General features: G+C 43.6%; 1 protein-coding gene across 1 annotated transcript in view; it reads left to right on the top strand.

Annotated features, from left to right (window-relative positions):
• Positions 1 to 12,656, top strand: part of NMNAT1 (nicotinamide nucleotide adenylyltransferase 1) — a 17,288-nt gene extending 4,632 nt beyond the window's left edge. Inside the window, exons 2-4 of the mRNA XM_006885769.1 lie at positions 3,313 to 3,496; positions 10,426 to 10,568; positions 12,256 to 12,656. Coding sequence (XP_006885831.1) covers positions 3,313 to 3,496; positions 10,426 to 10,568; positions 12,256 to 12,656 — 728 coding nt within the window. The remainder of the gene's footprint in view (positions 1 to 3,312; positions 3,497 to 10,425; positions 10,569 to 12,255) is intronic.
• The last annotated feature ends 522 nt before the right edge of the window (positions 12,657 to 13,178 follow it).

The raw sequence follows: 13,178 nt of genomic DNA, 5'->3' as shown, positions 1-13,178 counted from the left end.
AGCATCTGGTGGATTCGAACCGTGCGCCTCTGGGATTGTAGTTGCAGCTCCTTACCACTAGGCCACTAGAGCTCCCCTAGTTGTTTTGATTTGAATCTCTCTTAGAGCTAGGGATTTTGAACCTTTCTTCATGTGTTTGTTTGCCATCTTGAAAGTCTTCTTTGGTGATATAAAGCTCTTTTAGTGCCACCAATGAGTATGTAGATTTACCCCATTCTACTGAGATGTCTTACGAGAACACTCAGCTTTTGTGCTCCATGGGCCAGGAAGCCCACCATGTGATCTTTTGGTTCTGGAAAGCTTGCCCTTCCGATAACTAAGTCCATACAGATGTAAATATGGTAAGAATGTCTCTGGACAAGGTTCCTATTCTTGGAGTGCAGTATAAAAAACAAATATTTCATACCGTAATCAACATTGGATAGTAGCAGGTATCTTTATAAAATCAAAAGTTAGGACACTTTAAAAGGTCTTGGATACAGAGGAGTGTTAGGTAGAAATGTGTGTGTTAGGTAGAACTACTGTCAGTATTATCCATTCACTATTAATGTATGGAGACTGAGTGTCAGCTGCACATGGCCTCTGGCTTCCTGAGGAGCCACAGATATGGAGGGATCCGGGCACTTGTGGTGTTCTTTTTGCCCCAGGTGGGGGTTTGCAGAGTGGACTTGCCAGATAAGCTGGGGGTATCTCGCCCAGAGTTTGCCAGCATTTGGGCATGCTTCATAATGTGGTAAGATACTTAAAGGTCACGCCATGCCACTGAGTGTCAGCTGCAAGCAGCCTCTGGCTTCTTGAGGATAATGATAAAATACACACAAGTGTTGAGGACTTTGGACAATTAATACAACAATTAATGTATATTAAAATAAAACCTGCATGCCTTTCAGATTACAATGCAACTTCTTTATGCAGGTTCTGATGGCAACTAACAGCAACAGTACTCTTTGAATACTGTTATGTGCTTTAGAGTTGGAACTGAACCATAGCTTTTGGGTCAAAACTGACTCCAAGCTAACCCTCCAGTGGGTTTTTAGAAGCAGTTATTTACACAGCAGGAGATTGCCAATCCTTTTCCCACAGAGCAGCTGGGAGATTTGAACCATGTATCTTTGCAGTTGCAGCACAACTTCTTACCATTAGGCCACCAGAGCTTCCTGAAGACTTACTATGAGCAATTTATTTTTCCTTCTTTTTAACTAGTAATAAAAGTTACTTTCAGAGAACTAAAGGTTGAGAAAGTAGAATCTATGACTATAATACAGTATTGGTCCTCATAAGGAAAGTTCTAATATGTCATTACCAGATACTTTCATGAAACAACATATGAGCAAGAGCCTATGGTGATGAAGGAAGAAGTTCAGGCTGTTTTGAAGGAAACAGCAAAAAATAAGGCCCCAGGAATAGATGGTATACCAGTTGACATATTTCAGCTAACAGGTGCTGCCCTGGACCTGCTCACCAAATTGTGCCAAGAAATCTGGAGAACAACCACTTGGCCAACTGATTGGAAGAGATCTATATATTTTCCCATTCCAAAGAAGGGTGACAACAGAGTGTGGAAACTATAGGACAATATCATTTATTTCACATGCAAGCAAGATTCTGCTGAAGATTATAAAAAAATGACTGGAACAGCACATCATCAGAGAACTGCCAGAAGTCCAGGCTGGGTTTAGAAGGGGTAGTGGTACTAGGGATATTGTAGCTGATGTTAGATGGATCTTAGCTTAAAGCAGGGAGTACCAGAGGAATGTCTATCTGTGTTTCATTGACTATGTAAGGGCGTTTGACTGTGTGGATCATAACAAACTGTGGCTGACTCTGAAAAGAATGGAAATCCCAGAACACTTGATCGCTAATGAGAAACCTATACTTGGACCAAGAGGCAGTCTTCAGAACAGAGCAAGGAAACACTGCATGGTTCAAAATTGGGAAGGGCGTATGCCAGGGATGTGTCCTGTCTCCATACCTTTTCAACCTATATGCAGAACAGATTATTCGAGAGGCGGGGCTCTGTGAGAAGAAATGTGGGGTCAAGATTGGTGGAAGATCTATCAACAATCTACGATATGAAGATGACACAACCCTGATTGCTGAAACTGAGGAGGACCTGAAGTGCTTGCTGCAGAGGGTCAAGGACTGCAGCCTTCAATATGGATTGAGGCTCAATGTCAGGAAGACAAAGATTCTCACCACTGGACCAATTGGTAGCATCAGGATGGATGGTGAAGAGATTTAAATTGCTCACAGCTTTAGTTTGCTTGGCTCCACAGTCAACACTCTTGGCAACAGCAGCCAGGAAATTAAAAGACATATTGCGATGGGAAAGTCTGCTGTTAGGGACCTCTCCAAAGTACTGAAGAGCAGTGGTGTCTCTCTGTAGACTAAAGTGCATCTGATACAGGCCATGGTCTTTGCTGTCACTTGTTATATATCAGAGAGTTGGACAATGACTAAGGAGGATAGAAGGAGAATTGATGCCTTTGAGCTGTGGTGCTGGAGAAGAGTATTGAGGGTACCATGGACTGCTAGGAAAACAAACAGTTTCATCTTGGAGAGGGTTAAACCAGGTGGCTCCTTGGAGGCAAGGTTCCTGAGGCCTTGTCTGACATACTTTGGACATGTTGTAAGGAGGGACTGGTCCTTGGAGAAGGGACATCATGCTTGGGAGGGTGGAGGGGCAGCACAGGAGGGGGAGGCCCTCTATGAGGTGGATTGATTCAGTGACTGGGGTAATCGGGATGGGTGTGTCAGAGACAGTGCGATTGGCACAGAACAGAGCAGAGTTTAGACTGTTGTTATGAGTCTCAAGCTACTTGACAGCACATAACAACAACAACAAAGGGAAGTTCAGGTATGCTCCATAGGGTGTTGTGCTGCTCATAAAAAGGCTGCTTCTCCAGTGGTTTGAATCCACCAGTTGCTTCATGGGAAAAAGACGAGCAGGCTCCTCCTGCTGTTATATACGGCTTTGGAAACCCCGTGCAGGATCCCTGAGGATTGCAAGTAATTCCATGACAGTGAATTTGCCATTGTTAGGTGCCATCAAGTCAGCCACGACTCATAGTGACCCTGTGATGTGACCCTTACCCTAAGCTGTGCCATTGCTCGGCCTCACGGAATCCCAGTGTTACAAGCCACTGTGTCAGGCCATCACCTTGAGCATCTTTCTTCTCTCTTCTGCTGATCCTCTGTCTTTCTCAGCATGATGTCTTTTTCCAAGGACTGGAAAAGTTTGCGTATTGATCATAAAGTTTTACTATGACTAAAATCAGATTTCTTATTCCAATATCCAAATTCTTTACCCAGGAAAGTATAAAGTTGTCAAAGGCATCATTTCTCCTGTTGGTGATGCGTATAAGAAGAAAGGACTCATCCCGGCCCACCACCGAGTTATCATGGCAGAGTTGGCAACCAGGAATTCAAAGTGGGTAGAAGTTGACACGTGGGAAAGTCTTCAGAAGGAATGGATAGAGACTGTGAAAGTGCTAAGGTATTTATGGAAAAGTCAGTAGTATTGTGTTGTTACTTCTGTGGAAATGAGTTGAGGGCCTCCTTGGCTTTCTGCTGTGTTTGAGTGCTGTTTGCGTCTATAAATGTAACATCAATTGCTATCCGTCTAACTCATTATGACCCATGTGTGTCAGCATGAAACTATGTCCAAAGGATTCTCAGATTGCCAGCCCTTTCTCTTAAGAGACCTAGGGATGAACTCTAATCACCAACGTTTCATTTAGTAGCTAAGTGCATTAACAATTTGCACCATCCAAGAACTCTTCTGTTGTTGAGTTGGTTTTTTGTTTGTTTGTTTGTTTGTTTTTTTAACTGTCCACTTCCTAACTTTGATAAATATCTGTAGTTATAGAGGGGCTTCAAGCCTTTTGTTCATAGAGTCACTATGAGTTGTATTTGACTCGAAGGCAGTCAATAACAACAAAAATAACAGTATTGGGAAGACATAGACTGCACCATTCCTGTGTAAGGTTAGTAGGAGGTGGTAGAACACTTTTCTTTTAGGAAAACAGCATAAGGTGATAAACTTTTATATTTTGCTTATGTTCTAAAGTGTTTGTTAATATATTCTAGAGGAACATTCTTCTTAGTGGTCTAGCACTCGTCAGTCCTATGCTGTACTGAGGTAACCTGCAGTTGCTGTGATGCTGAACCTTGTGCCGTTGAGGAGTCAAATGCCATAATGGTCACCCATGGTGGACAGTGTTTGGTGGAGCTCCCAGTTAAGACAATTTTGGAAGCAGGAGTGGCATCTACTTCCTAAACAACATGCCTCTGGAAACTCTATGAACGTTGATAGTTGTAGAGGGGCTTCAGGCCTTTTGTTCATCGGGTCGCTATGAGTCATGTTCAACTGATGGCAGTCAATAAAAACCAAACAACTGATATGTTTGCATGTTTGCTGTTGTGCAATATCCTTATATGAGAACAGAGGAAGCTTGCTTGTCTTTTCCATCTGTGCCTCAAGTTAGAGTAGGAAGTTAGCAGCATAAGTTTTCTTAGGTATAAACAGAGAGGCTAGCTAGGTACCATCGGATCAATTTTGATTCATAATGACCCTTAGTACAATAGATTGAAACCTGCAGTTTCCGCCATGCCCAAGTCCGAACCCAGAAGGAAGAAGACAAGCCAAGCATGATAGTTGATCATGAACCAACATCCCTTTGTGGCTACTTCCTGAAAGTCTATGAAACATATAATTCTACCATTAAGGTTCTGAAACCAGAACAAATAATATCTAACTTAATATTAACTATTGGCTTTATTGTTGTTGTTGTCATGTGCCCTTGAGGGGGAACCAACCCATAGCCAACCCTCCAGCAGGTTTTCAGAGGCAGTTAATTGCATAGGAGGAAACTGCCCATCTTTCTCCCATGGAGCAGCTGATGAATTAGAACCATATAACTTTGGGATCTCAGCGCCGCCTCTTATCACTAGGCCACCAGAGCTCCCTGACTTTAGTATAGAATACAGGAACTTCTGAAAAAAAACATTTTTTTCAGTTATGTCAGCGATTTTTTTAATTATTATTATTAGTTTTAATGAAACTGTAAAAACATTTCTAATGTTTGTTCTTCGAGTTCTGAACCCTTTGGTTACTGACTGTATCAGCCAGGAATCAACGCAGCAAAGAGAAATGGTTCTGGGTGATTTAAACGGAAGGAGATTGAGGTGTGTGTACCAAACTGCTAAGAGCTCAGGAAGATAGAAGCAGAGGCTGCTGGCAATTTTTGGTTTCAAGCCCACACTTGTTGAGCAGTGATTAAGATTCAGGAACAGTCCTGCTTCTGCTACCAGCACAGCTTCTGCTACTTCATTTTAGTCTCCTGATTGTGGGAGCTAGATGATGATTGTGGAGTCCAGCCTCCAAACTCACTCGGAAAGGGTCCTGCTTGTCAGGCTCAATAGCCACACAAAGAATGCCTCTGCCACCCTCCTGCTTTCCAAATAGTTCCCCAGTGAATCCTAGCTGAACTCAGTCACACCCAGACGTGTCTGCAAGGCCCCTGGGAAATGTGTTTTGCATAAGATTGCACATAGAGTCTATAGATAGTACATGGCATGTAAATGAATAAGTGAGTGACTTACAAGAACTGACTTTGCAAGCTTGGAGAGCCTCCTCTGGCTGGTAGCCCAGAATTCCCCCATCAAAGACCAGGCTCCTGGGTCCTAGCTTTATCCAACCCTCACTGGCTCCATGGTAACCTTATTGTCCATTATATATTCAGCTCAGCAGTTTAAGAGAGGAAGATTCAGGGGCACAATGGACTCAGCAGTAGAATCCCACAAGTGCACTTTATGTTCGTTGGTAACTTCACGGTTGTAAAGCGGTGAGTCTTCTCTGCCTGCCCAGAATAAAGCCACACATGTATCCTGCCTTTGGTGCCCCTCTAGGAGCTGTTCTTGGCTTTGTGGTTCTTTACACTGCCCTTCTCTTCATTAGTGGAGTTCTGGAATTGAAGTAACCATTGCTGTCAAGTCTATTCCATCTCGTGGCACTGATGAGAGCTCTGGTGGGGTAGTCTGTAGAGAGTTGCACTGCTATTCAAAGGCCGTCTCTCTGACAGTTCAGATCCACCAGCAACTATGTGGGAGATAGACGGACAGTGTCCTCCCTAGCTATTTCTAGCTGTGCAAGCCCAGTGGAGGGTCAGCTATGAGTTGGTTCTTACTCGATGACAGTGAGAGAGAGACCTCCCTGACTGGAGAGGGTAGAGCTGCTCCTGGAGCTTCCAAGGCTGTACTCTTTACAGAAGCAGACTGCCACAGCCTTCTCCTACAGGACCACACTGCCCCGGCTTAGATTCTTGCTTTGCTGCTTATAAGCTAGATTTTCTGGGGAAATGAGCATCCTGCTCTAAATGGTGATGATAATTCTGATCTGATGACGGTAACACATGCCTACATTTCACCTACCAACCATAATCTTCCCTGCTATCCAAAAGCACAGTATTTGCATGAAACCATTTGTAAGATAAAACCAATAAGCAATTACTGTAAATTTCGTTGGAAATTTTTTTTGCAAGTTTCCTATCTCTAAAAAGGACCCATAGTATTATACCAAAGTAAATAAGTAGAGTTCTTTGTCATTAACCAAAAGGCCACACATCTCTCTTGGTTCCTTGGGAGAAAAATAGGAAATCTCCTCCCAAAAACATTTATAGCCTCAGAAACCTGATTGAGGGTCACTTTGAGTTGGAACTGACCAGACAGCTGCAGTTAGTATGAATTTATCATACCAAATAGCACATCAAACCTAAAATACCACAGACATAGTGCTTAGGAGCACTGCTTAAATGTGTGGCAGCTCAGTGTGGAGATGCTGAATACGGTGCCAGGGTATGATCTTGGCAGCGCCATTCTCACTGATCGAGGTGTGTGCTGTCACTGTAATAGCTGACTACAAAGCAACTGCAGGATCCTGGAGTCACTTTTCACCTTTTTTGGTAAAATTGAAAATCTTTAGGTATCTTCCAGTTAACAAAAATGATGTTAATACCAGTCATTTGTGAAAGCGAAGTGGCATCAATTAGACTTAAAAAGAAGGCAATAGCTGCATCTGACATTTCATGTTTATGACAGTAGTGAAGTCTATGATGCATCTATGTTGCTTTGTTGACAAGGCAACAGGAGTCATGGTGAGTGTGCTGGCAACCCCTTTCCCTTAAGGAGGATTGCCAGGTGGCTTCCAGATAGCTCACTGCTGGCAGAGGGCACTGTGTCCAGCTGTCACATGGGCCTACCTCCTCTGTGGCAGTGGCCTCTGAGCCAGTGAGCACCTGCTCCAGGGCACAGCTCTTATGTGACCTGAGGCCCTGCAGTTCAGAATTGCTGTGGGGTCAGAAAGAAGCATCAGAGAGGTATTTCATGACATCCCAAAGTGAGCTGAGTAGGGCCTTGCACCTCGGCCTTGGCAGGGCTGTGTGCCCAGTGCCCTTTCAGGAAACCCTGTGCCTCCATGACTCATCAGGCCCGGAGGCAGAGCAAGCTCCAGGGTCATGTATACAGGGCTTGCAGGGCCTGGAAGCTGTGGCCCATCATAGTGGGATAATGAGGTGGGCCCTCCAGTCACAGGTCAGCTATATCCAGCTTTATCTCCTCCACATTTCCTCCACAGAATGAAGGAATGTTAAAGGCAAAGCAAGCCTCAAAATGTTTAACCACTGGTAACCTGAGACAACACCAGCACCTCATCTGTTACCCACACTGTGATGGTTTCTGTTCTGTCCTGATCCTGGGAGCTATGCCGCTGGTATAGCTATAGTTCAAATAGGGAACTTCCAAACTAAGACAGGCTAGGAAGAAAGGTTTGGGAACCTACTTCTGAAAGTTACCCACTGAAAACCCTCAAAGGAGATCACACGAGGATACTGACTAATATACAGTGCTGGAAGATGAGCCCTCTCTTTAAGACAGAAGGCCCCCAAGACATAAAGTGTTTGCCAGAATGGACTTGTACACACAGGAAATTGTGAAGATGGACTGGACTAGTCCCTGTGGTGAGCGAGCACACCAGTGACTCTTAGCTGTTATTATTTCTGTGATCATTTTTAAAAAGTATTGACCAATGGATGATGTGAAGACAGAAGGAAAAAGAAAATCTTCCATTTTTTCATAATGCCAGTTTTCACATGACACCATGATCTGTGGAACCTAGTTATATTGATAAAATAGGAGTAAACATCCATTAGAATGTTGTTGTTGTTGTTGTTATGTGCCGTCGAGTCGCCTGTGACTCATAGCGACCCTATGTACAACAGCCCTAAACTCTGCTCTGTCCTGTGCCAATAGCACTGTCTCTGACACTCCCATCCCAATTATCCCAGTCACTGAATCAATCCACCTCATAGAGGGCCTTCCTCTCCTGCGCCGTCCCTCCACCCTCCCAAGCATGATGTCCCTCTCTAAGGACCGGTCTCTCCTCACAACATGTCCAAAGTATGTTAGACGGAGCCTCAGAATCCTTGCCTCCAAGGAGCCACCCGGTTTAACCCTCTCCAGGACAAATCTGTTTGTTTTCCTAGCAGTCCATGGTATTCTCAATACTCTTCTCCAGCACCACAGCTCAAAGGCATCAATTCTCCATTAAAATAGTGGAACATAACAAAAACATCCATTCAGTCCTATTTTTATTGAATACCTGCTGTGCTCCAGGGACTGTGCTGAGAGCTAGAGTTCTAACTCTAAGCCTCTCTCTATACATCCCTCCCACCTCTCATTATGGAGATGAATACTCTTTTATGAACAGAAGAAATTGAGAGTGTATATGCAACAACGAATGAATAAAAATCTAACTTCTCTGTAAACGTTCATTAAAATCACAATTAAAATTAAAACTTACAAAAAGAAAAGAAATCGAGAGTTTAGTCAGATAACCTATGTAAAGGGTGTAATGTAGTTGTTGTTCTTGTTATTGTGTACCATAGAGTCTGAACCGACCCACAGCTGACCCTCCAGCGGGTTTTCAGAGGCAGTTAATCGCATGGGAGGAGATTACCCATCCTGCTCCCGAGGAGCAGCTGGTGGACTCAAATAGTGTGGCTTCAGGATTGTAGGACAGCATCTTACCAGTAGGCCACGAGAGCTCCCCTATATAATGTAGTTGACATAATAATTAATGGTAGTTCTCTTTATTAGGACACATGTATGTTGTTGTTGTTGTTAGGTGCCATCGAATCGAGTATGACTCATAGTGACCCTATGAACAAAAGATCTGAAACCAGTCCTGTCTTGCACCGTCCTCACACTTCCTGACACACTAGAGCCCATTGCAGTAGTCGTCTTCAGTCCACCTGGTTGAGGGTGGTCTTCCTCTCCTTCACCAACCCTCCACCCTTTCCAACATCATGTCCTTCTCCAAGGAATAGCACCTCCTATCAACATGTTCAAAGTTGTTAGATGAAGCCTCATCATTCTTGTCTCCAAAGAGCATTCTGGTTGCACCCTCTCCAAGATATATCTGTTCATTCTCTTGGCCATCCCTGGGATGTTCAGTGCTCTTCTCCAGCACCACAACTCAAAAGCATCAGATCTTTTTCTGTCATCATTATTCATTGTCCAGGTCTTGGATGCATAGCTAGTAATTAGAAAGACCATGGCCTGAATCACACTCAGGTATAGTCCCTGAGCTTTGGCTAGTAAGAGCTGCTATTGGTTGTGCTCCCAAGATTTTCCTTGCTTTTCACCCCTGTGGCCTGTCAGTACCATGTCCTATCCAGCATTCATCTCTGTGTCCAGGGCTCAGTGATGGTGTTAGTTGCCATCAAGTCAGCTGTGACTCATTGTGGTCCCATGTACAAAAGAATTAAACATTGCTCCCAGAGGTGCACGGTTCGAATCCACCAGATGTTCTGCCGGGGAAGGAGGGGCAATCTCCTCCTGTACCAGTCAGATCTGATTTGAGGGTACATGCACACAAAAATAATAAAAAAAAAATAAAAAAAATAAAAAAAGAATTAAACATTGCCCAATCCCACACCGTCCTCACAATCCCTCATACGCGCAGTCCCATTTTGGCAAAGATTTTCTGTCTTGGAGGCCTTCTGTCTTAAGGAGACGGCTCATCTTCCAGCACCATATTAGTCAATATTCTCTTCTGATCTTCTGTGAGGGTTTTCAATGGGTACCTTTCAGAAGTAGATTGCCAAATCTTTCTTCCTATTCTGTCTTGTTTTGGAAGTTCCCTATTTGAAATACCAGCAGCAAAGCTCCCAGCATCAGGATAGAACAGAAACCATCACAGTGTGGGTAACAGATGAGATGGTGGTGTCTCAGGGTACCAGTGGTTAAACGTTTTGAAGCTTGCTTTCACTTTAACATTGAGTCAGAGGTTCTTAGGCATCTCAAGAGGGACAGTATTTGATCTGAGCATTGTTGACAAGGAGTTTTGTTTTGTTTCTATTGTTTTAGACACCATCAGGAGAAACTGGAAGCTGTTTACTCTGACAGCCAGGAAGACTCACCAGCTCAGGAGAGACCTGGACGCAAGAGAAAGAGGTCTGAACAAAAACAAGAATTTAGTCCAAAGAAACCCTTTGAGCTGAAAACAAAAGGTTTGTGTGTTTTACAGAGACTTAACAGACTAGAGTTTGTAAGATTCTGGGGAGGCTCTGCAGTAGAAAGGCCTGGTAACCTGTCTCCATAAAGATTACAGCCAAGTTCTTCTGTGTCTTATGGGTTAGAGTCAGAATTAAGTCTGCCACACCCAGCAGGAATAAGGGCTGAATTAAATACTTCCTCTAAAAACCCACTTTGCTGAAAGCAGACTGAGAGGCTCACTTAACTTCAGCACCAAACAAAGGTATTTATCTATTCTGTGTTGGATGGTTGAGGATGGTCAGAGCAGTGTCAAGGGTCCAGGCCATTCAGCACTCCCTGTTTTATCTCCTGGAGTGGATCATAAAACCACGTTTTGAGATAAACATTAATCAGATTGTTTACTATTTCCTGGAACACAGAAATGTATTCAGGTAGGGTCAGAAGGTCAGCAAAATGGAATCCTTTTGGTTTCAACCTTCTGTTCCCAACTTAAAGTAAAGGGAAAAGGGGTGAAGATCTAAAAACTGCTTTGTGCTAAAATGGGGCCAAGCCATGGGAGGGGTCTTACATTGAAGGGGGCTCTAGTGGAATTGGTTGATATTAAAAGCTGGTTGACAGGCACTGTCTCATGGGCCATCCAGTTTGTTAAGGCTTCAGGTTGTTGAGTCAGGCAGTGGTACTGAAAGGCTCCAGTCCCAGAACTGCATTGAGGAAATGCAGTCCTGACCTGCATTGAGGAAAGGTCTGTTGAAGAAGACCTCTCCCAGACGAGCCACCAGATGGAAGGTCCAGACTTATTACCTGAATTAATCCTTTTTGCACTTTTCATATTCTGTAAGTAGAGCTCTGGTGACCTAGTGGGTAAGGAATTGTGCTGCCATCGCAAAGGCATACAGTTCAGATTCACTAGTTTTCTCAAGAGAGAAAGATGGACAGTATTTCCATGCAGTTTACTCCCCTGAAAACCCACTGGAAGGTCAGCTATGAGTTGTTTCCAATTCAATGGCACATAACAACACTGAATAAGTGGATGCCTGGGAAATATCCCTTTGTCGATTTTATGAAGGAAGAAGTAAAAGAAGCAAAAGTCACCTTGAGCTTATTTCTCCTACAGTCCTTTTGTTTTTAAATTGTTTTGTATTCTTTGTTAGAGTGAATTGATTCTTTTTGTGTTTTTTATTTCATATTCAATAAGTGGAATTCTGGTAGCCTACTGGGTAAGGAGTTGTGTTGCCACCCCAAAGGGCATGCAGTCACAAATCATCCAGTCATCAAATTCTTTTTCATACCATCATTCATAGATATTTTGATTTATAACATTGATTACTGTTGATGAATGTGGGGAACTTATGACAAAATATTAATTCCTGCAGTAGTTCTTAAGTTTTGAGTTGTCCTAAACCTTTTTTAGAAATCTGATTGTTGGGGAGCTCTGGTGGCCTAGTGGCAAGAAGCTGCATTGCAATCCCAGAGGTATGCAGTTCGAATCCACCAGAAGCTCTGCGGGAGAAGGAGGAGCAGTCTCTTCCGGTACCAGTCAGATCTGATTTGACGGTGCACACACACAAAAATAATGGGTTTTTTTTTAAAAAAATCTGATTGTTATGAAAGTTGTGGTACCTCTTTCCAGAAAAATATATTTTGAGGCAGGAAGTTGTCAGGAATGCACGTACCAATGCTGTACTTTACTCATCCGTCCAGGTATGCCAGAGGTGAAGTTGCTGTGTGGGGCAGACTTACTAGAGTCCTTTGGCGTCCCCAGTTTGTGGAAGAGTGAGGACATTGCCCAAATCGTGGGAGTCTACGGTCTCATTTGCATCACTCGGGCCGGAAATGATGCGCAGAAGTTCATCTATGAGTCAGATGTGCTGTGGAAACACCGGAGCAACATTCACCTGGTGGACGAGTGGATCACCAATGACATTTCTTCCACGAAAATCCGGCGAGCTCTGCGAAGGGGCCAGAGCATTCGCTACTTGGTCCCAGATCTCGTGCAAGAGTACATTGAAAAGCATAACTTGTACAACTCGGAAAGTGAAGACAGGAATGCCGGGGTTATCCTGGCCCCTCTGCAGAAAAACACCGCAGGTGCTAAGTCATGAGAAAGCAAGCAGTGAAAGTTCACACTTGTCTCAGGGGATTTGGGGTAACCTGGATGTTAGCAATTTAGAAAAGGAGGTATGGTATGACCAAAGCTTAAAAGCTGGTGCATAACAGAAAATTGAAATCAAGTTTGTTTTGGATTGGTTTTTTTCTTAAAAGTTGTTTAGATTAATGTTTTCAGCATGGTTTTGTGGGGTTTGTTGTTTTTGTTGGTTTTTTGGGGTTTGTTTTTTTTCTGGATAAATCCCTTTATCTTTAAAATAAGAGATTCACAGCATTAAATCCAAAAGAATTTTTAATCAGACTACACATGTTGTTGTTGTTGTTGTTATGTGCCATCTAGTCGTTTTGACTCATAGCGACCCTATGCACAACAGCTCTAAACCCTGCTCTATCCTGCGCCAACCACACCGCCTCTGACACAACCATCCCGATTACCCCAGTCACCGAATCAATCCATCTCATAGAGGGTCTTCCCCTCCTGCGCTGTCCCTCCACCCTCCCAAGCATGATGTCCCTCT

The sequence above is a fragment of the Elephantulus edwardii genome, unplaced genomic scaffold (genome assembly GCF_000299155.1).
Source record: "Elephantulus edwardii isolate Elephantulus edwardi_28Jun2011 unplaced genomic scaffold, EleEdw1.0 scaffold00045, whole genome shotgun sequence".
NCBI classification, from domain to species: Eukaryota; Metazoa; Chordata; class Mammalia; order Macroscelidea; family Macroscelididae; genus Elephantulus; species Elephantulus edwardii.
Note: the sequence above shows the minus strand (reverse complement) of the source record. Positions and strands in the feature narration are given on the sequence as shown.